Consider the following 24490-nt stretch of genomic DNA (forward strand, 5'->3'; position numbering starts at 1 on the left):
CCTAAAGGAGCTAATCAAAGGATTTGAAAGTATTTCTAATTTGAGAATAAATTTGGAAGAGAGCTACATAGCGGGTATAAATTTGGAGGTAGGGGAGGTCGAGGCTATTGCGGAGTGTCTTGAGTGTTCCACCTCTGCTTGGCCTATGTCATTTTTAGGGCTTCCTTTAGGGGCAAATCCTAGGGAGAGTAGATTTTGGACCCCAGTGATAGAAAAGTTTGAGAAGAGATTAGCCTCATGGAAGAGGAATTACCCTAATAAGAGCTACCTTGGCTAACTTACCTACCTATTTTTTGTCTGTTTTTAGGATACTAGTTAGGCAAGCTAGGAAACTGGAGAAGTTGACGAGAGATTTCTTATGGGAGCTGAGACAAGAAAAAAAGGATCACTTGGTTAATTGGGAAATTGTGTGCAGAAGTAAAGAAGAGGGGGGTTTGGGACTTGGGAGGGTAACTAGAAAAAATCAAGCTCTGTTAGGGAAATGGTTGTGGCGATGGCCATTGGAAAGAGAGAGATTGTGGCATGAGGTGGTGGGAAGCATTCATGGGAGGTCAGAGAATGGATGGGATGCTGGTGTATCAAGGCAAGCTAACCTAGCAACACCTTGGAAGGCCATTCACAACACCCTTCCTCAATTCCTCAATTTTATCAGGTATGAAGTTTGTTCTGGCAACTCTGTCCATTTTGGGAGGATATTTGGGTAGGAGACACACCTTTAAAGGATCTGTTCCCTTCTGTTTTTTTGTACAAAAAAGAGGTGGTCTCAAAATTTGTCTCACCTTTGGGAACACCCTTAGATTCTACTTGGGATTTTGGGTTTCGTAGAGGACTTAGGGATGATGAAATTGAATATCTTTCTGTTTTGCTTGGTTGTCTTAATCAGGTTTGTTTGGATCCCTCCAAGCCAGATAAGAGGGTATGGACTCTTAGACCCAATGGAACATTCACTTGTGCTTCTTTCTTCAAGTCCATCTCTCAACTTTTTACTCACCAACCCTTTTCGTCAAAAGAAGTTTGGTGCAGGCCAGTTCCCCAAAAAATTATGGCGTTTTGTTGGGAAGTATTCCATGGGAAAGTAAACACTCTAGATAACCTACAAAAGAGAAGACCTTTCCTCTGTATTTCTCTTAATTGGTGTATCCTCTGTAGAGCTCACGGTGAGGATTGTTACCACCTATTAATATCTTGTCCCTTTTCTGCAGACCTTTGGGCTTGGCTACTTTCGTTGTTTGGGAGTAGTTGGAGTCTACCAGCAGAAATTCACATGCTCTTCAACCATTCTACCTTTTATTGGCCTACAACAATAGGGAGAATTATGTGGAGATGTGCTTGTGTTGCCTTGATTTGGACTCTTTGGGAAGAAAGGAATATTAGAATTTTTCAAGAAAAGGAAAGGAGCAGTCAGGAATTGAAAGACTGTGTGTTAAATAGGGCAATACTTTGGCTGAAGACCTTGGAAATCTTTCATCAGTTCTCCTTTAAAGACCTTTGGAGAAATTGGTCAGCAGTAGCAAGGTTTTCATCTCTAAAGGACAAATCAATTACAAACTGGTCTCCTCCATCCGAAGGCTCACTAAAGTTGAACTTTGATGGAAGTAGCATGGGTAATCCAGGATTATCTGGAATGGGGGGTGCTTTGAGAAATGAGAAGGGAGAGATTTTGTTGCTCTACTCAGGTCCCTTGGGAATTGGGGACTCCATCAGGGCAGAACTTTTAGCTGCTGTATAAGGGGTGCAATTTGCAAACCAACTGGGGGTACAACACCTAACAATCGAGGGGGATTCCAAAGTGGTGGTGGGTTGGTTGAAAAATCCTGAAGAGGCTATGTGGTGTTACAAGAATGAAATGAAGAAATTTAGTTGGTTGACAAGGAATATATTGGTCACTGTACAGTGGGTGGGGAGATCAGCAAATACTTTGTCAGATGTGTTAGCTAAGCAAGGGGTAAATAGGGAAGAATTGTTTTGGGCTCAGTTATGATTCTTGCTTTTCTTTCCTAGTTTACTTGTAAGATTCAAGGAGGGGCTGCAGCTCGCGCCTCTCCCTGGGATGTTGTATGAACTCACTCTAAATCTGCTTCTGAATTAATAAATTTATTATCATTCATCAAAAAAAGAAAAGAACACATGTTTTGGGCACATTTGTAATTCTGTCCCGAGTCAGCTTACTAAAGCTGATTTCTTTCACAACTTCTTGTTGTATCCTAATGTTTTCTAATTAATGAAATCTTTTTAAAGTTATTGATCAAAAAAAAAAAAAACTCAGGTTGTAGGTGTGCAGAACAGAAACAAATATCAAATTAAAAGAAGAGAACTCCCTATTTGCTAATGTTGTTCATTCATTCTTTGCAATAAAATATCTTCTTAAAAGGCAATGAAAGTTATAAAATCATTATTTTTTATGTGAGAAATAAGAATTTCAGACCCTATCATAGACTTGTTCGGGCTTGCCTCGAGGGGTGTGGTACAAAGGTGATTCATAGAATCAAGAATGCAATATGTTTTACATCACATTAGCTACTTGGAGCAATGCAATTAAGGAGAAAAAAAGATTGTGGGTTTTACATGCTAGAAAATGCTTTATATGTTTGCTTTTATTTTTAAATTTTCATTTGAATACGCTTTACATGTTATGTTTATGTACTTTAATTTTAAATAATAGGTTTTTTAAAACATTTATTTTAAAATTTAAGTTTATATTTTTTATTAACACTATGTTTAATATTTTTTGATTTTTTTTTGAATTTTCTGACTTTTTTTTTGATTTTTAGTTTTTTTTTTTGTAATTTTGCGCCTTTCTTAGAAAGGTGCGCGCCTCACTTTGCGCCTTGCGCCTCAGGCGCAAATTGGCCCTTGCGCTTTTAAAACACTGAGAGAAACTGACCTACTTGCAAGGAGGTTTAACTCAGTTTGGATGGGTAAAAAGGACAACAAATGGTTTGGTGGATGTCCTAACTAAACAAGGAGCATATAGACTTACTTTATTGTGCTTCCGGTGATGGTTTCCGGTGGTTTGGTGGTCTGAGACTGGCATAGCGGTCCAACTCCAGCAGCGACGAGCAGTGGTAGGGTCAAGAGTTTTATCGGAGGGTGGTCACACGTGACCACCTGTTCACACAAAAACGAAAGCACTATTTTGCCAAAACCACAAAGTATAAAAAGCTGACTTCGTGCTTTTGGGGGTTTTCGTACTTTTGAAAAGTATGAAAGCAGAAGCATAAAGTATACAATACAAACCCTATATCGTACTTTTCATACTTTTGTACTTTTGAAAGTACAAAAGTACTTTATAAAAGTCTATCCAAACAGGGCCTAATGCTGATCAACAAGGGGTTTCGAGGCAGCAACTCTTTTGGGCTACTATGTAATTGGTTCTAGATTAGGGTGGACAGTCCTATTAGTTGAATGTATTAACTTCATGTTATCATTTTAATAAAATTCCTTTCTGCTGATAAAAAAGGATGATTTGTGTTATGGAAATACAGAGTAATATTATGATAATCTTTTAATTGTATATAAGGATGAGGATTAGGTAGCTGACGCTAGCCTAAGTCTTGTAATTATTCTATACATATTTACTTTTTAATCAATGAATATACTTTTACTGTTACCTATCCAAAAACTGTTTAAAATATGAAATATAAAATATAAAAAAATGATGTACATCATTGCGCATGAGATATTCTTAAAACCATACATAAATAAATAGTTTATAGTCATGCTAACAAGTTAATCGGAATGCTTCATTGCTTTGACTGAAATCATGTATTTTATAGTATGGGTGTAATATTTTTGATTTCTGACTATCAAAATGTACTGAAAATTGACCAAAAGTCTTGTGAATTTGACCTAAACTTTGACCATGTTTCACTTTAGTTACCATTGGAAGTGGGAACATTTCGATGGAACAATTTGATTTCAGTGGAAGTATAAAATCATGTTCATAGCATATTCATAGCATGTATATTTTACTGTACCATAACTTGTTCCATGCAGGGATTTATCACTGATAATGAGAGGGCATTAGAGGAACTTTTTGGGGAAAATGTGGGGAATTCTCGCATATATAATGATTGCTTGAAGACAATGGCCACTCGCATTGCTACAGTGTTTGCCTCATTGAGGGTATGTACTGAATGACTTCTCTTAGTTGATTTGCAATGAATAGTGCCTGTTGAATATTTAAGTTTCACTTGTTCATTGTTCTATTACTTTCTTTATTGCATTATGAAAATAAATGAACATATGGTGGGAAGTGGTAAGTTTACGGTATAGATGGTCAAATATATGATGTATCTTGTTTTCAAATTACATTTGAATTAAAGTGTCACTTTTCTTATTATTCACCTTCTACTCTACCCAAATTTTATTAAATGGGGTTGGCTATATGAATCCTGTTTTTCCATTCCAATCTGATCAGTGGCATATCAATTGTTAAATTATGAGCCCTTAAATCATTTCTTACTACTTGAAGTTTAAAATTATGAGCTTGTTATGAATTGAAGTTTCTAGTTCTTTCTTGTTTTGTATTTGAAAGTTTAATGCTGTGTTCACATATCTCCAGGAGCTTCCATTTGTTCGATACCGTGCTGCCAAGTCCCTTGATGCATCCATAGAAACAACATTTCATGATTTAGTTCCTACGAAACTTGCCGCTTCTGTTTGGAATTGCCTTAGTAGACACAAAACTACTATTCCCAACTTCCCCCAGACAGAAACATGTGAATTGCTTATCCTTGACAGATCTGTGGATCAGGTATGTGTGTTCTTGTTACAAGAAGTTGCTTACTCAATTCTCAATCAATTTCATGAAGAATTGATTATCTTGATTTCATGTATATAGATTGCACCTGTCATACATGAATGGACATATGATGCCATGTGCCATGATTTGCTTTCTATGGATGGAAATAAATATGTGCATGAGGTACACCTTCCTTTTCTGAGTTTCTTTGCAATTTCTTGCTGTTGACATTTTCCCCTTTTCCACAGCTTTTGTCAGGATGTTAACATGTAATACACACATAATATAGGTTCCAAGCAAAACAGGTGGTCCCCCAGAGAAAAAGGAGGTTCTTTTGGAGGATCATGACCCTATCTGGCTTGAGCTACGCCATGCACATATAGCAGATGTATGTTTAAAGGTTCTAGAGTAATTTATTTATTTTGATACACTATTGGTATTGATGTTTATGCTCTTTAATCTTTAACTGGTATGCCAGGCTAGTGAGAGATTACATGAGAAGATGACAAGCTTTATAGCAAAGAATAAAGCTGCACAAATCAAACATGGATCAAGGTTGTAATCTTTTTCTCTTTTTGCTTTTTCGTAAGAATTTTCTATTTGTATGAAAATCTCTTTCCCATCATACAAGTAAACGCCCATCTAACATCATACAAGTAAACACGATCAGGTTTGATTTCAATTTTATTTTGCCGCAATATTCGGTTTCTTTTGAAAAAAATGTTGTGATACTGATAAAAATATCATCATTTCCCATTTTAGTTTTTAAGAACATTTCCAATTAAAATTTCTTTTATTTATTTTAAAATATTGTCAGGCTTTGAAAGTTATGTCATTAATTTTCAGTGCTTATAATAACACAAGAAAATCTAGAAGATGATAAAAATTTTCATCTCTTTGATTTGAATATGCATGAGATTTTGCAAATGGCTTGTTGAGTATTTGACTCTTACATCTATTATAGGCAATAAATAAGTAATATTTTGGATTTTCTTTGGATAATCATTCATTTGCTCTGTTGATTATTTAAATTCGATCTGTATGTCATCATTTTCTTTGGGTTTTACTTTGCTTCAAGCTTTATCTGCATGCGAAAAACAAAATAAGGCAAAAGCTGAAACAAAGGCTCCATTCGTTTGCAGTGCAATTTTATTTGCATTAGCACATACATGTGTGAAAGTGAAAATTAGAAGAATGCAAGTTCTTATCCACAAACAAAACAAGGCAAAAGCTGAAACAAAAATAAATCAGAACTTGCATTCCCATGGTTTTGCAGTGCAATTTTATTTCCATGGACTTAGTTGGCTTTAAGTGGGCTACCATTACCGGCCCATTAGAATTGGGCTCCAAATGAAATGTCGACCCACTTGTATTTTCCTTGCCTATAACGTGATTTTTTAACAGATCACGACCCCCTGTTTTAACAGTTGAACCCTATACCTTGTCTTTTTGTCCGGTCTGAGGTCACCAGTTCACCTCCCCCACTTTAACCGTTTGGGAGACTTTGTCTTTTTTCCTCTGAAACCACCTGCGCATAGGATCTGCTATTTCCCAGGGGTTTTCCTTGCTTTCTATGCCTTTGACCTTCCAGCTGCCCCAATTCTTTTTGGCTTCCTAGAGTTTGTTGGCCCTTTTTAGTGAAACATTCCATCCCATTTGAACCAACCAATCTCAGGTCTTCACGTAAAGCTTCTTCTTCCTCCTCTCGTCCTTCCGTGCAAGGCTCCTTCCACATCCCTGCTTCAGTGGAGGAAGCTAACCAAACAGACACAAAGCTCCCCTCTGATCGTAGCTTTATTTTCCGTGGGATATCTTCAGGCTTCACACCACTTGGCCAAGCTGCTGCAGAGTGAAGATCACCCAGAATGTTCCTTCTAAGTGACCTCCGCACATTAAGGCAATATCCTCTGCCACCTCTTGTTTCCACTGGTGAAATGGCAAGCCTATTACACGCACCACATCATCACCATCTTCGACAAAGTGATCCTTGGAGTTAGATGCTGGACTCCATTTGAAAACTGTGAAGGATCCGATCTCAGACTGAACATTGAGAGCTGAGATTTCCAGTTCATTTTCCATTGGGTCTAAGAGAACCTTACATTTGTCAAATGGAGTTACTATGAACACTCTCTTCAACTGATCTGTTATTAAATCAACTACCCTCCTCCAATCATTGACCTGTTCCTTGGCTTGTATTACAAACTTACTGTCCCACTCTTTTCTCTCTGGCCCACCCACCATTCTGCATTGACCTTTGGTTTTCACCATAACTACAGGCTCTTGTTCTACCCTATTGTTTTTCTGATACGCCTCCTCCCTTGTGAAGGCTTCCTTTTCATTAGGTGTTCTTAGACTTAAAAACTCATGGAGTAATCTGTTAACTTTCCCCCATCCTTGACTCTGTTTTCCTGCCAGAATACATACCAGTTGCCTTCTTCCCCTGCTAAAATGTTAAGTGAAAGTTATGAAGAAACCTTTGTTGTTCTTCTTGCATTCAACCCCAAATCTCTTTCCTTCTGTACCATGTTCCTGCCAGTTTATCTGCTTTCCTTTTGAGCAAGCTTCAGTTATGAATCTGTTAACCACTTCCAATCCTTCCAACAGTATCTTGCCCTTTTGTTGTTCCTTTACCTTCAAACTTAACTTCCCCTTGATTCATATCTCTTTGAACAAAAAGTTTTTTGCTTTAGCCTTCAAAGATCTTCTCCATCAACCTTCTTGCACGAACTCTCCACCTTCACCTTCCATCTTTCACATCATATGTAGTTGTAACTTGTAACTCTGTTTCTCTTATATGTTTAAACTAGAGAATGACCCCCCCCCCCCCCCCCCCGGTACTTAGTACAGGATAAGTATTCTGATGATGTTTTATTCACGTATTTTGATAAAATTTGTTTGACACCCATTTTTTATGTTTTAAATTTAGGCTATTATTTTATTTGATATTTTTGATATATAGATTTGTTATTTAATGATAATCCTGGATCCTACGTTCATTTGCAATGTTTTTTTTTTCTTTCTTTTTAGTGGAAGTAACTACCAGTAACCTTTTTGAGAGTGGACATAACTACCGTTTTGAAACTCATACTTTAAGGATTCTACATTATTTGAAATGAGTTTTTGTTTTTTTTTTCCGGAAAATTCCTGATTAGTACCTTGTACTTTGGGCCTAGTGCCACTTTGGTCCATGAACATTAAAACGCGACAATTCAGTACCCGAACTTTCAAAACGTGCCAATCCAGTACCAGCCGTTAAGTGGCATTTGAAAAGACACAAACGCCCTTCAAGTGTCATCTAATTTTCTTTATCAACCATCCAAACGTTGACAAAAAATGAACAGTCCCAAATCCTTGCCTCTTCTATTCAAGAAAGTTGCGGTCACCACTCACTCGAAGGGCATTTATGTCTTTTCAAATGCCACTTAATGGCTGGTTAACGACAGGTACTGGATTGGCACGTTTTGAAAGTTCAGGTACTGAACTGTCGCGTTTTGAAAGTTCAGGGACCACAGTGGCACTAGGCCCAAAGTACAGGGTACTAACCGAGAATTTTCCCTTTTTTACTTTTTAGTGGAACTAACCACCAATAACCTTTTTGAGAGTGGAGGTAACTACTGTTTGAAGCTCATACTTTTTTTTTGAGTGGGTAGATACTTGTTTGAGGAAGGAAGCTTTTGTTAGAAAGTGGGAGTAACCACTTTTGAGATTCTCTTTCTTGAGAAAATATGTTGCTACTTATACGAGGAGAAGCTCTCTAGTCTAATGGCATATGTCCTATCTAGACTTGTTCATGGGCCGGGTAGCTCGAAGGCCCGGCCCAGTCCGTTATTTTATGAGCTTGGACAAAACTTCAGGCCTGCAGGCTCGGGCTTGGGCTTTAAATACCAGGCCCGGTCATTTTTTGGGCCGGGCTTGGGGTTTCTCAAATAAGCCTGGCCCAATACTATTACATATAATAAAAAAGTATTTATGTTATATATAATAAATATATATAATATTTTTTTCTTAAATTATAAATAAATATTAATTTACTATTAGGAAATACAAATTAGTTTATTAATTTATTAAATTATTACCAAATTAATATAATATTAGTTTATAAAAGTACACTGAAAATAAGACATTTTGTGTATAGGTCGGGCTCGGGCTTTGAGCTTCGGGCTTTATGTAAGGGCCGGGCTTGGGCTCATGATCTAGGCTTGATGGTCGGGCCGGGCTCGGGCTCGGGCCTGCACATTTTCTGTTGATAAAGAGGCAAAGCCCAGCCTGGGCCTGGCCCATGAACAGGTCTAGTCCTATCCATGTCTGGGCACATAGGTTCGTAATCTACTGAGCTAGTAATGGATAAAAACTATTGACTTTGTACTGCAATGATACTTTGCTCTTATATTTTTCTTGTAGTTTTACTGATACTTTCTTCTTAAATTAGTAATGAGATCAAAGCTATGTTACATGGATATAGCAAGGACACTGCTGGATACGGTATCTTAACAAATTTACACTAAAAAGTTAAGTATCCGACATGATACAGTATCATTGCATGGGTATCCAAGAATCATAGGATCAGAGATATATTATTAATATCAATACAAGTCAAAATTTCATGAATCATGACATGTAATAGCATAAAGATCAAGTACAAAGTAGAAACTCTCAATGGTTTCCTAAAGTCTAGCCCCTGATGGCTGCTAACCGTATTGCTCTTCCAGATTTACTGTTTCTCTGCTCTGCTAAATTAGGTAATCCTTGACACCATCTGAATGAGATGTTCATTTTTTAAGCCAAAGATCCTTACTTTTATCAAGTTTCTTTAATGTCCTAGGCCCTTCTCCACCTTCCTCATCCATCTGATTACTAAAATCTCCTACTTCCATAGGTGGATGATGAAGTACAGATAACAGTTTCAATTGCTGTAATAGTGATGGTATTTCAGCTTGGATTAAATCCCCATTGTCAAAGGGAATATATGTAAACTATATTTTGACTTTGGATGGTATATTATAATTCTGAAAAACATGCCAATTATCTTGCTATTTTTGTTTAATCTGTAAATTCATCAAAACTTATTTTGGTTATGTAATTATTTTTCTGTTTTCTTATCTTAAAATTTCATCTGTTATATAGGGATGGTGGTGAACTGTCAACACGAGACTTGCAAAAAATGGTTCAGGCTTTGCCACAATATAGTGAACAAATTGACAAGCTTTCCCTGCATGTGGAGGTTTGTTTCTTGACCATGGGAATGTGAATATTCTTGTAGAGCTTTGTGTAGCTTATAATTCAATTACCACAAGGTCATTTCAAAACACTTTTAGCCATCAATGGTACAACTGGGGAATAACATGATAACAAAGAGTTTCATTCACAATAATTTATACTGATTATTTCTTGTCAGTACCTATTTATATCTAAGAATTTCATTGACAATAACTGTTTACTGGTTCTTTTTTGTCATTCCAATGCTGATGGTTTTTTCTATTAGTATCTAGCTAAAGTTTTACCAATAGTACTATTATTTGTTTGTTACATGTTTTTACTATATCCGCACTAACTAATTTAGTGTCCCATTGCTTCCTAGTTGCACAAATTTCATGTATTTGTTTTGAAAATTTGGAAATCCACCACGAATTGTTGATTAGTCACACTAGTGAAATGGTGCAAGAAATTGAATTTGATTTCCACTAAATGGGTCTCAAGTATGGAAACGTCTAAAAAAGGTCAAAATTCAGTTTTGGGAAGTCTATGCTTTGTCATCACCTTTCTGTGTTACTGACCTCTATTCATTTAAGGTTTCAAACTTAATTTCTTATATTGTTGTAGTGAACACGGTTAAAAAAGTCGAGAAATGTCAGAAATGTTAACTGACATATGTTGGTGTTGAAACCCAACAACAGGAATTTTAAGGTCGGTCTCAAAAATAGAAAAAACCGGTCGACATGTTTATTTTGGTAAATGTGACCAAAGTGGCTTGATACACACTAAAATGCAATGATCTTGTTTTTTTAAAAACAATTTAAATAACATCTTCTAATAAAAAGATTTAGGACAAACAACAGAATTTACAGAAATTATATTTTATGTTAAGAGAAAGAGAAAAAAAGAAAAGAAGGAGAAGGAAAAAGGGGATTTGTGCTTAGTGTACCTGGAAATCTATGAAGTAGACTTGCAGCATCTTGGATTGTTTGAAGTTGAAGAACCAATAGGGGAGAAAATGACTTTTACATACTTGGATGGTACTTGAAATCCATGAGGCAGTAGCCATAAGGCCCACAACATAGTGGTGACTGTCAACTGTCAAGCTTTGGAACTCTTGGCTAGTCAGCAATGGAAGTGGCTCAATTTCAGATCTTGGAGAGTTGGAGATAAAGAAAAAACCTCACACATCACAAGTCACAAGTCACAGCTGTGCTCTGTCAAGGCATTATCTGCAATAGAGCTACTTCTTGAGCAGAGAGCTTTTATGTTCTGCTGCTTTCTTCTCATTATCTGGTTGGGGTTACATCTACCTTTTTCTTTATATCTAATAAAATTAACTGTTATCTATCAAAAAAAAGATCTGATTTTTTTCTTCTTTCGAGAACCAGTAACCCAGTAACCCGAAACAAGAGAAAAATGAGAGAAAAGGAGCCAAGGTCAAGCTGTTGAGGGAAGAGGGAACAGGAGAGGTGTCAGCTTCTGGGCCTCATCCTTTTCCTTCTTCATCTGATGAACAGTCCCTGTTTGAAGTGTTAATCCACATCTTTGGTGGTGACTAGTACCCCCCTACCCTCACACACACACACACACACACACACATTACATGTATAAGGGTAGGGATGTCGTTTCTAGCCCGGCCTGGAAATTTCCAGCTGGGGCCTTGGCTTTGTGTATTCTTAGATTAAATAAATAAAAAAATTCTAATATATAAGTAAAATTATATAAGAAATTGGAAGTTCTTATAAAAGAAATATAAAGCAAAGAACTGCATATATAATAAACCTCCACTATATCTATAATTTTTACAATATTTCCATACAACATTTCTGGCACATTTCCTGTATCGGATGATCGACTTTTAAACCTTGGTGGGTAATGAACTAGAGGGTTAGGGTTCATGTCATCTCTTTCACTGCATAAGAATGAGTACTGGAGATCAGCATTCATGTTGAAGGCAAGTGATTGACAATAAAAGCTTGTCTAAGTATGTTGTCAACAACCCACATAAAAGGTCACCTTGTTTGGGATGTCATGCCCTTGTTGAAAGAGGCTAGGAAGGAGGTCTCTTTTTTCACTTGACCATCTCTCAGCAGTCCTAGAAATCCAGCAACATTACCCCCCCTGTGCAAAAGCCTTCCTGTAGTTTGGTTAGTTTAAGATTTGGAGGGCCTTCTCTATACTTAAGCTTCAATGTATCCAAACTTCAGCTCAATTAAATGGTTGGATTAAGAGAAATGGGCCTAAAAGTTGGCCTTTTGTTATGAACTGTCTTCTCTTTCATCCTTCTCTTATCTTCCTAAATGTTTTAGAAGGTGTGTCATGCCTAGTTGTAACAAGCAAGGCACACTTTTTTGATCGGCAACACAGAAAAGATCAATTCATTAGAATTTAAAAGAGGGAGATACAACAAGATGTTATGCAGGTAAGGTGCATTTTTTGGTATGATTTTTTCCGGAACTCATTTGCAGCTTCCATCCTCCTTCAAAAAGCATGCATCTGGTTGGGGCACTTAGTGCTAACCTGGCCTGCAAATTAATGGCTTGGGTTAAGGTTTTGTGTCCAAGCCTGACCTAACCCTCATTGTATATGTATAGTATAAAATATTATATATGTGTTATTTTACATTATATTAATTATAAAATATATATTATACAGTATAAATTTCCTGGCAAGGCGCATTTTTTGGTTCCATTATATATTTACTGTGAAGTATTTAAAGTTATAGGCCCAGAAGCCCTGCCCAGCCTATGATCAGCCCTAGCATCTGATACACCTTTGCCTAAGACCAAGCACACACCTTTTTTTTTCAAATATGCATTCTTTTGTAGATTCTTATGTGTTTTACACCTTCGTAATGGTTTATCAACTTTTGAATTTCCTGTTATTGTTTGTACACTAGTAATGGTCTATGGTTTTTAAAATAAACATAAAAAAGACCTTTCAAATAGCGAAGTTTCCACTAAATAGGTAATGACAATATTGAAAGTTTCACATGCTTGAACTGTGAATGTAAAGAACTACATTTAGAGTTGAAATGGAGTAATTCAATTTGATGATTACCTACACAAAGTGGAAAGCAAAGGTAACTAAATTTATTGATTGATTTTAAATGAACAAATTGATTAAAGAAGGAAAAAAGAATAAATGTGAAGAATAAATAAGTGATGGAAGACTCCAGGAATCATGCTAACCAGGTTTTTATATGCAGATTGCTGGGAAGATCAACAGAACTATCAGGGAGCTGGGGCTTCGGGAACTTGGGCAACTGGAGCAGGACCTAGTCTTTGGAGATGCAGGAACAAAGGACATAATCAATTTTCTAAGGACAAAGCAGGTGACATATCAACGAATGGAAACTGATGCATGTTACTAATGACTCATATGTACTTTGGATGGCTGATATATCAAATGTATTGGTAATGTAGGACGCTACCCGAGAAAATAAGTTGCGGTTAATGATGATATATGCATCCATTTATCCTGAGAAATTTGAGGGCGACAAGGGTTTAAAGCTGATGCAGGTAAGTTCCTCTTATTGCTTTTCCTCTTATCATCTACAAAATATGTTTTGTTACTAACTGACATTTAATACAAAAAAGTGGATCCAACTTGTAGTAGCTATATGTATTTAAGGTAGGAGATAAAAAAATGGAAATAGAAGTTCCCTCAAGAATCCATGGCATGACACATCATCCATTATGAGAGTCCATGAAACACTGCTGGTATCAAAGTAGCATTATGTTATAGAAAAAGTAGGCTGCTAAATATATCTAGGGTTTACTGTGAAGTAGTACATGAAGATAAAGAAATAATAAAAATAAGAAGGGGGATGTGTATGTTGTGTAACATGCCTTAACATTTCTACGATGGTAAATAATGACTGAAGAGAAATGGCCCTACATGCAAAAACAAAGAGGCTGAGAAACACAGGCTGTACAGAAAAACAGAAGGCCATCAACATGGGTCGCCCCTCAAATACAACAAGCCAGATAATTGGATCGAATGTTGGATTGGGTATCAGACCATTGAGCTTCCACAAGGATCACCCCCCAAATAGGATATACACATCCACCATATCTACGATGGTACATAATGACTTCCAACAAAATCAATTATAACAATTTCTTTCCTCTTCCTCTTCCTCTTCCTCCTCTCCCTCTACCCCTAACACTTTTAGCACCCTGTACCACTGTGTCCACATACTGATCCACCTTTATTCTAAACTTGTGACTTCCTGGAAGCCCACCATAGTCATAAATATCCAAGCCTTCTGCCTCTTCAACCTCTTTACCTTGTTCCTCCAAAAATCCATACCAAGAATCCTTCATTGGGGCTTGCTGGATTGCCTCGCACTCAAGCTCAGCAAAAATCTCTCTAGCCCACTCCTCCCCCCAATAAAGAATAGCCCCATAGTGGTTACCATCTGAACATCTTTTTCCATTGTATTCTCTCTGGAAAATGTGATTGCCTCAGAAGTAGTTGCAACCTCCCTTCTCTCTGCCTGATTCACTTCAGCAAACTCCTCTTTTCCTGGTGAGCCAGAAATTCCATCCCCACAAACTTTCCCAGCCATCTTCATGCCTTTGATCATCTGGATCCCCTTATTGGGTGTTAGATAATGGCCTGAAGTTTATTCTTGTATTTCTTGATGGGTAAGTCAGTATATTGTTGTTGTGTAGCTTTATGTGTGAGTGTGTGTGTGTGGGTGGGTTTTGGGAGAAAGGTAACAATCTAATCATCAGTTTAAAAACATTATTTGCATGAGAGGATGTACAGAAGCAACAAAAAGAGATTATGTCCCATTTGTCATTTGAAAAAACTTAGGCAGGCATCTAGCAATTACTGTACAAAAGGTCCTTCTCTCAAGCTCTTGCTAGTCTATCAGATATCAAGTTTAGCTCCCTTGGAATTTACCTTCTTCTGATAGGAAAGGTTGAAATGATGTATCAGGTTTTATTCAGGAGATGGGCCAGCTCTGAAGGTCCCTTCTCAGCCATCCTGACCCAAATAATGCTGTCATCTGATTTATTGAGAATTCCTCCAACACCAGGTGGCCTAGGGTTTATGGAATAACTGCCATAAAATTGTAATTTGATATAGAGGATCCTAGAGAGTATGCTTTAGGAAATTTAATTATTTCAATGAGATTCCTTTGCACATCAATTAGAGTTATACTTCTCAATTATTTGCCCAACCATATTTGTACCATGGAAACTTGTGGAGACAAAGATGGGAAGATTTGAAATATTTGGAAACATAATGGTAGCTCTATGGAATATTTAGGAAATACCTATTGAAATTTAGAAATGCTACTATGGTTATTAAAAGTAGTTAATACACAGTGACTGGTATGCTTGATAGATTTGGGTCTCACTGATATTACATATGCGATTATTTTCATGAGTGGCTCTCGAGCATATTTACAAATATGAATTTACAATGGTCTGTTATTTTCCTCTAGTTATTTCGTTCTCATTTAAAATATTGATATAAAAACACATTTACTTATTTAATGTTTCAACAATTTTTTTTCTCATTTTGCCCAAGAAAAACAGTTTTCTCATTTTCCTTCCATATTGCCTATCAAAATATTTGTAATGTGGGAATTACTTCAGAAGGATTTTTTTTTATTTGAAAAAGGTAAAGTATAACCTTCATTAAACCAAGAGATAACTCAATGTGACCATTTCCAGTACCTTGGTTCAATAATTCATAACAAGGGAGAGATTGAGGAGGATGTCACCCAGAGAACTAGAGCAGATTGAGCAAAATGGAGGGGCCCATCTGGACTTTTGTGTGATAGGAGAATACAACTTAGATTAAAAGGAAAATTCTATACAACAGTTGTAAGGCCAGTTATGTTGTTTGGAGTAGAGTGTTGGGCAGTCATGAGACAACATGTTCAGAAAATGAGTGGCAGAATGCGAATGCTAATATGGAGAGTGTAAAAACCATAGTTTTCAAGGCGACGTCTAGGAGACAAAGCGCCCTTGGAGTCTTGCCTTGCCTAATCTCCAAGCAGTTTTCTATAGCGTGTTATAACAAACTTCTATATTCTTAATTTTTTGAGGTTATAATTATAAAATAGACATTTTTAAACTAAAATACTCATTTTGTGTGTTTATATACTAATTTATTTTTGTTATTTTCTTATTTGTTAGGGTTTAATCAACACAAGCATTGCTAAATGCTGTATTGAACCCTTAAAGACTTCAAAAGCTGAACCAATAAGTAAGAAAGAACATAAAATGTTGTCCAATCAACACATTTTCTTCTTTTTCTTTACTAATTTTGTGTTTTTATATACTAATTTCTTCTTCTTCCACGTTTCTTTTCTTCTTTTCCTATAACAGAAATAGGGGTTCAACCCCTATATTTTTTGAATTTTCTTTTCTTTCTTCTTTTTCTTCTCATGAATATGTTGGAATATGTTAATTATCTATACTTTAACATGAAGTTTATACTTTTCTTATGAAAATTATGGATATTTATTAAGGAAATATGATTATGGAACCCAGGGAACTACCCTAGGATACATGCTTTTACTTGAAAAAAATCGATCGCCTAGGTGATGCCTAGGCGACTAGGCGCCCCTTGTCGCTTAGCCTCGCCTTGGTGCCTTGAAAACTATGGTAAAAACTAGAAAGGATAGGATCAGGAATGAAGCCATCTTTTGAAACTTAGGAGTAGCTCCAATAAGTGATACAATGAGAGAGAGTAGGCTAAGATGGTTTGGTCACGTGCATAGAAGGCCACCAATTAATAGCAAACAGTCTCTGTGTACACCAAGGGTTTAGATGATTCCTAGGTCTAATCTAATCACCATCTTTAATGGGTTTAGGTGAAAATTTAGTAGTAGCTAAGAATGTTGAAGCATTTAAAGTAGGTGGTCATTGAGAAATGGATCTATGACATGAAGGTGAACTGTCTCATAATGTGAATATATATACATACATATATTTATATATTATAAATTCAATATTTCATATTTATATTAATTCATTATATATAAGTTAAAGGTAATTAATTTTTTATTTTAAAATTAAAAATCAGAATCGGATTAAATCCGAATCTGACCCAACTACGGCCCCATCCATATGTATCTGGTCATAATAGATTAAGGGTGGAATAGGTGTTGGCAAAATAAAATTTCATGAGCAGGATATTACTTGCATTATGTGTAGTTATGTATATTAGATGTTCCTTGCTGAATTGGCAAGATTATAGTGATTGAGGTGTGCCTGCAAATATTTATGAAAGCTATACCTTATCTTTCCAGTTAGCAAAATTATCGTTTGATGATATGAATGCTGTTAATAATATGAGATTGCTTGAGGGACTATCAGATGCCAAAAAGACCTCAACAGGGGGGTTCTCTCTCAAGTTTGACATTCAAAAGGTAAACATAGCAATAGCTTAAATAATTCTTCAAGATTTTTGCAGAATCCTGAATACTTATATTATCTGGAAGTGAATATGATAGTTCCACTATGTTCTTTGTTTGATTATCAGAAGAATCATGCAGTTAGAAAGGACCGTTCTGGAGAGGAAGAAACATGGCAACTATCAAGGTTTTACCCTATGATAGAGGTATATCTGGTATTAGGTTAATGGCTTCTTTGCATTAGTTGCTAATGCCATTTAATCACATTTTTTCTTTTTTTTTTCCTCTGTGTGTGTGTCTGTGTTGAAAGTGAACTTTCATGTATGATCAAATTGTATGGAGTGCATAAGAGAAGCAAGGCCCATGTACATCCAGGAGCTCCAAGGAGGGCTGTCACCCATAAAGAAAGAAGACAGCTTTCTATTTAGCTTATACAACAATTCAAAATTAAGAAAATTTGAAGGCATTTAAATTCTTTGCACTCCAACATATATGTGTATATGCTTATGGCCTTGCATAACACTATCTCCTGAGATGGTGCTCAATTCTCCAATATGCCTGAGTTCCTTAACCATAAAAAAATATCACAAAGGGAAAGGTCTTCATAAGGATTTTTTCCCTCTTATTCACACCATTTAGCCTCCAATGTAGGAATGTTTCTTACTGATACAGAGAAGAGACTGTTGCCACTAGTGGAAGAGGTACCATGTTCACAATCAATCCCTACTGATGAGTCCTATGACACCACAAAGACAGTTGCTATTATCAGTCCTAGGTGGTTAAATATCTCATTTGATGGCCATGAAAGTGAAGTTATGTCCATATTCATGACAATAGAGAGGAGGTGAAGAAGTTAATGCACTGATAAAGAAGAAGCCCAAGTTAACAAGGGAACGACTTAGGTTGGAAATTGGAATAGACCCTCAATGATGTTGGAACTTGGAAGCTCTGCAGGAACAGTGGGAAGGGGAAGGGGAAGCAATGACCCTAGGGGTGCATGTACTTAGTTGGGTAGGGGAGAGTGCATAAGACATGATTTGATAAAACCTGTATTGTGGAATGTACATGGTTGGGAGCTCCAGAGAAACTGGATATTGTAATTCTCTAGGAAACAAAGTGGAGGTCTGGGACAATCAAATGACGGGTGTGAAAATGTAGGAGTTGCGGATGGGCAACCAAACCAGCAGGTGTCTTCGGAGGTACTTTAATTTTATGGGATAACGATGTTAGAGTATCTGATCAGATGGTGGGTTAGTATCTCCATTGTCCTTTGCAGAAATATAATAGAAAGGATTTAGTAATAGCCATAGTTTTCAAGGCACCAAGGCGAAGCCACGAAGCTAGGCGATAGGGGAGTGCCTAGGGTAGATCCCTAGGTTTCATTGTAATAAGTAGTAGTGATCTTTAACTAGTAATCACCATAATTCTCATAAATTAAGTATAAACCCCATATTAATAGATTGAAAGTTAACATATTTATGAGTAGAAAAATAAGAAAGGAAATAAACATACAAAACATAAGGGTTGAGCGGTTGAGCCCTTGTTAGAAGAAGTCCCATTGATTGTTCTTGTGTGTCAATTGGATAAAACCTTCAAGTTATTTTTACTTATCAATTCAGGTTTTGAACTCCTAAAGGGTTCAAGAATATGCCAATGCCTTGTGTCTCAATTGAACCCAAACAAACAAGAAAATAACAAAAAGAAAGTAGTATAAGAATAACAATATTACTACTATAAACCCACAATATGAATAATCTAGTCTAATAATATCTATTGTACTGCTATTATTAACATAAAATATAAATATAAAATATTATGTGGTGTCTTACATATAAATATGTAGGCGTTTGGGTGAGGCGACCCTCCAAGAATGCCTTATTGCCTAGGCGTCACCTTGACAACTATGGTGGTAGCTATCAAGTGTTAATGGCCTTATTTGCAGCAACTGTTGAGGTGAGTTTTGGAGGGAACTTGATGATGCTTACAACTGATGGAGTGTCCTAACTCCCATGGTGTATTGACAGTGATTGCAATATTATGAGGTCCACAACTGGGAAGCAAGGATATGAGGATATTGATGGACATGATGGAATTTGGGGACCAATGGCAAATGTGACCTGGTGAACTTTACATCTGCTGCTTAGTTCAGTTGGAGTAATTTCCGGGGGAATCCATCTTTATCAAAATTTTATCACTTTTTATTAAGCAGCAGTTCAGAGGAAACAATCACTAACATTATTCAAACATCCAATAAAGACTGACATTTGGATCATATGCCTATTATACTTCAAAGTTCAAATTGGTATTGTCATCTTCAAACCAGGTCCTTATAGAATGGAGATATTCTTTGAAGTCCTTACAGAATGGTGGGAGGATACTCCAAGAGAATGGGAACCCTGTAGAATATCATGAAGTGGGACAAGGAAGACGTAGGCTGTATATATTGCCAAAAAGAACGCTATTACAAATATAAGAAATTGACCAAAAAGAAGCCAGGAATATATCCAAAAAGGAGGGGAAATAGATGCATCACAAGAAAAGAATAAAGTACATTGATTTCTATGTAAGAGATCTCTTGGTCTTGGTAACAGAAATTGAGGGTTCAATGGTTGAAGGCTGAAGATAAAATATTTAGGTCACAGCTAAGTTATTATGGTAGCTGTTTAAAGTTGTCTCTCTGAGATTGTTGTACACAAGGTAATACTTTGGAGTTTCATCCGTTTCTTTTGATTGAAAATATTTAAGTTTGGTATTCAGTATTTGACATTGCCTCTTCCTAAGTTTTCTGCTCCCTAACTTATTAAAAGTTGCTACACCTTTTAGGTTAGGTAAGTATTATTGTGATATCTATGTTTGGCAGTAATATGGATGTTCTTAATTTGAGATTGGGGTGCTTTTGTTTTCTGAACAGTGACAAATAAACAATGGTCTGCCCAGTTTATAAAGAATGGGTATCTTCCTAGATCACCACCTTTTATGATCTGTTCCAATTTTTTATTCTTTCCCACTTCCAGGAGCTGATTGAAAAACTTAGCAAAGGTGAGCTATCAAAGAATGACTACCCATGTACGAATGATTCAAGCCCCACTGTCCATGGGACCACACAAATGTCATTGGTACGGACAAGTCAAGGTCCACCTGCCCATTCAATGAGATCAAGGAGGACTGCTACATGGGCCCGTCCCCGCAATTCCGATGATGGGTATTCAAGGTACTATTTTTTATTCTTAAATTTCAGGGCCCTATTATGTCTGCTGTAGTGTGACATTCATGAATGAGGTGGGGCCAACCGTCAAATTGGACCATGATGATTTCTTGTCCAAGTTATATTTTATACTTTGATACAGCAACGATTATCTAATTGGGTTAGTACTGTGTTTAGGCAATCTGTGATTCCACCAGATATGACAAGTGTGGCTATATCTTTCATAGATCACTTTAAAATCCTTGCAATTGTGTAGTTTAATCTAGTTACTGTTTTCATCTCCAAGAGGGTGGGTCCTGGCGCAACAGTTGGGTTTCTCCATTGCGACCTGAGTGACCAGGGTTGGGTACATCTGTCCCTCCCTAGACCCCCTGCATTGGCAGGAGCCTCTTGCGCTGGTCTACCCTTTTACTGTTTTCATTTTGAACTACAATTATTCTTAACTCTTGGGTTTTCCATATTCTTGTTTCTCCTAGATAGCCTCTAGACTCAATACCGAGTCATTTTGTCTAGTTATTCAATGATAAGGTTCCTTCATTCTTGGATTTTTCCATATTCTTATCTCTCTTACACTGCATCTGCAGTGACTCGTTACTGAGGCATGCATCTAGTGATTTCAAGAAGATGGGCCAGCGTATCTTTGTATTTATTGTGGGTGGAGCTACCAGATCAGAGGTAACATAATTCCATCATTGGTGAATTCTATGGCTCAGTTGCATGTTCTGGCAAAGTGTTTCTTATCAGTCTTAACACACTGAAGGTCTCCGGTTTGAGTCCGGGTGACGCCAAAAGTTTTATCTGAAGGCAAAGGATTTCTTATGAAGCATCGTTTCTTTTCCTTATTATTTCAGCTACGTGTTTGCCACAAGCTCACAGCAAAGTTGAAGAGAGAGGTTATCTTAGGATCTTCAAGTCTTGATGATCCTCCACAATTTATCACGGTAAGAACATTCCTATATGAAGTGGGTCAAAAATAATTTGTGCTTTCAAGTAGGTATGGAGACCCCAGACTGCAAGTACTGGGTCTTGCAGCCCTGCTGGATATGAGAAACTCCTCTTAATTCATTGTATGTATGTAAAAATGGGCTTTCTGCACTGATAATGCAGAAGGTAAAGAGATTTATCAGGCAGAAACTTTCTGTGGTAGGTGTGTTACTGGACATGCACTGTTAATGCATGTGGACCTTTGCTACCACATGCAAAATATGCCATAGCACCCTGTAGTTCGTTTGTTTCTTTTTCACATTCATGTGTTTTATTTTCACCGACCAGAGTGTCTTTACCTAATAACGGTAAAAGAATAAACCGTGGTTGGCTTCTGATAACTTTGGATCCATGTGCAGAAAGTGAAGATGCTGACAGCAGGACTTTCATTAGATGATCTTCAAATTTAAATTTGCGGATGCATTGGATTGCTTGGGGCACACTTTTTCTTGATGACATCAGGCTGGCTTTCTCATCTGTAACCTTTAGTCCACATAGCTTCTTTCCATATCCCTTCCCCATCATTTTCTATCTTTTTGTTTTCTTGGACCATTTTTCAGTCATCAATGAAAAAATGTGTTAAGAGAAAGTTTGTAGTTGGAAGATAGCTTTGCTGGAAGTACATGGTAGGAGCTAGAACCAAGACTTCCATTTTAGCTGTTTTCTGAATGTTGTACACACCCTGTGTTGGCGTTGTAATTGATAACCCTGAAAGCCACTGAACAATTCTTATTGTATATAAATATTTTGTAATATGATGTACATGCATCAGCAAAACTGGGAAGAGGAGCGTTTTGTGAATTCTGTGGCTTGATATTTTCCGGGCAGGTAGGACTTTTTTTAAGCATGGCCTTTTGTTATGTTTTTTGTGTTCCTTATTCCTTGAGGTTATGTTTGGTTTGAAAGAAAATGCATGGAAAGGAAGGGAAAAGTAGGGAAACCTTTACAAGCCTTGTATAGATTTCCCTGTCTTTCCCTTCCTTTCCCTAGCTTTTTCCTTCAAACCAAACATAGCCTGAGAGAACTTTTGTTCATTGAACTCTTGCCTGAAAAAATAGTTCTGCTTTGTCTGAGGTAACAGGTAAGTTCGTTACAACTGGGGCATTGGTCACTTGGAGGGATGTTATAGGCTTATAACCAATCCAGATCATCAATGTCATTGGGATCACTGAATTGGCCATATGGACAGCGTCCTCAGACGGTGAGGAATATACACCTGGCTGTGTTCAATTTTTCCAGTGAATATCAGATATTAGTTTGTTACATATGTATTTGTTTAAAAATATGGTGGGAGGGAGCCTCCTTTCTTTGGTTTATGCCATGCCCTTAACCTCTTTCAGTTGATGACATCCAAGGTTGAAAGATAGCTTTTGGGTAGAAGATTATTTAGGGGAAAATTCTAGTATGAATGACTAGTGAGCACTGAGCGAGCAGGGTTAGTAGGTTTCATTCCAAACAAAATCTGAAGGCACCAACCGCACAACCAGTGATGTGTTGTTGGTTGACCTAATATCAGGGATCGCAGAGTATGTATCGTGATTCGTGACAAACATTGGAATGATTAGGATATGCGTAGTTATTTAGGGAAACTATTATTATTATTATTATTATTTTTAATTTTTGGTATTACAATCCAGGGAAACTCGTATAAATGATAAATACAAAGAATGCATCATTAACACTAAGCTCAAATGACAATATATTAGGTATAAGTTGAGGTTTAAACTTTTAAGTGTTGAAACGATGCATCTGATATCGGTTTCAAGAGGATTGGCCCAAGGAAACATGGGTTAAATGCCCCAATTTTGAGGGCATCGATCTATATCACTCAAATGGTTAGCCAGGCTCTTCGATCTTCACCTTGTGTCAAAATTCAAAAAGTCTGCGCAGTGTCACAAATCCACTGATAGCTTTAGCGTACAGAACCTCATATTGAGGATTGAAATTAAGAGAAGATTGACGAAAACTGTTGAGTACTTGGATTGAGGCACTAGAAGTTTATAAAAATTTTCCATCGGAAGTGGCTACAATTATTCCGTGATAGTGAGGGAAGAATGAAGGGTTTTGCTCCTACTCATACTTGAAAAATCTTTTGAGCATGCAGAATGGGCAATAATAGGGGTGAGCATTCGATTTATTCAATTAAAACCAAAATGAATAAGCCAAATTTCAAAAACTAATTTTTTAAAATAAAATACCAAATTGAAATCGAATAACTAAAAAAAAGGGGCATTTTACAAAAAAAATCTATAAAGTTAGTTGAATGGACAAAATCCGAAATGTTTACAAACAAATTACAAAAACTGTGAGTGGGAAGAAAGTTAACTTTCTCTCTTTCTATTTCTTCTTCCCCATCGGTACCCGTCAAATAATGGTGACTACCAAACCAGTTCGGTTGTTGCCCCTTCCTCTCTCTCCCCCCTTTTCTTCTTCTTCTTCCTCCTCCCTCTTATGTTGTAGCAAAAGTCACAGGATTGTGTCGTAACATTAAAACAGAGCATACTTCGCATGGGATTGTGCCCAAATCGTGAACTGGGAATAATTGGAAATTCCTTTAATACTAATTCTAATGTGCTCCCGTCAATCAAATATATATTCTAATCATGAGCAGGTGCAATCAATATTCATTCACCACCACGAACTGGTTATACTAGTACTTGTCAAACTCCACTTGAGAAGTTGATCCCTATTGTCTTGGACAGTTGCTTGCCCGGCTTACATGGTTCTAGTGTTGCCCTCACCTCTGGTTCGACTCTTCCACATCATGAAATACTAAATGTGAAATTGGTCTGAATAACCAAGCATTGCTCCACTTCCATATCCTCACAGCACCCAGATTGTTGTATAACGAAGACCCACAATGCGTATATAGGTACACTTAGTAACACGATACCTGGTTTGGTGGTCACTGTATTAAATGGTAAAAAATTTGGTGAAGTCAAGACGCTAGTTCAAAATTCCAATGGTCGTTTTGCTA

General features: G+C 36.9%; 1 protein-coding gene across 1 annotated transcript in view; it reads left to right on the forward strand.

Annotated features, from left to right (window-relative positions):
- Positions 1-22860, forward strand: part of KEU (Sec1/munc18-like (SM) proteins superfamily) — a 56261-nt gene extending 33401 nt beyond the window's left edge. The window contains exons 8-22 of the mRNA XM_010278288.3: positions 3997-4125; positions 4565-4756; positions 4844-4927; positions 5034-5132; positions 5223-5299; positions 9869-9965; positions 13149-13274; positions 13366-13461; positions 17220-17339; positions 17453-17530; positions 20339-20535; positions 21114-21204; positions 21381-21470; positions 21873-22341; positions 22595-22860. Of these exons, the coding sequence (XP_010276590.1) occupies positions 3997-4125; positions 4565-4756; positions 4844-4927; positions 5034-5132; positions 5223-5299; positions 9869-9965; positions 13149-13274; positions 13366-13461; positions 17220-17339; positions 17453-17530; positions 20339-20535; positions 21114-21204; positions 21381-21470; positions 21873-21923 (1527 nt within the window). The 3' untranslated portion in view covers positions 21924-22341; positions 22595-22860. The remainder of the gene's footprint in view (positions 1-3996; positions 4126-4564; positions 4757-4843; positions 4928-5033; positions 5133-5222; positions 5300-9868; positions 9966-13148; positions 13275-13365; positions 13462-17219; positions 17340-17452; positions 17531-20338; positions 20536-21113; positions 21205-21380; positions 21471-21872; positions 22342-22594) is intronic.
- Positions 22861-24490: the final 1630 nt, after the last annotated feature.

Source organism: Nelumbo nucifera, chromosome 4 (genome assembly GCF_055504915.1).
Source record: "Nelumbo nucifera cultivar China Antique chromosome 4, China Antique-T2T, whole genome shotgun sequence".
NCBI lineage: Eukaryota > Viridiplantae > Streptophyta > Magnoliopsida > Proteales > Nelumbonaceae > Nelumbo > Nelumbo nucifera.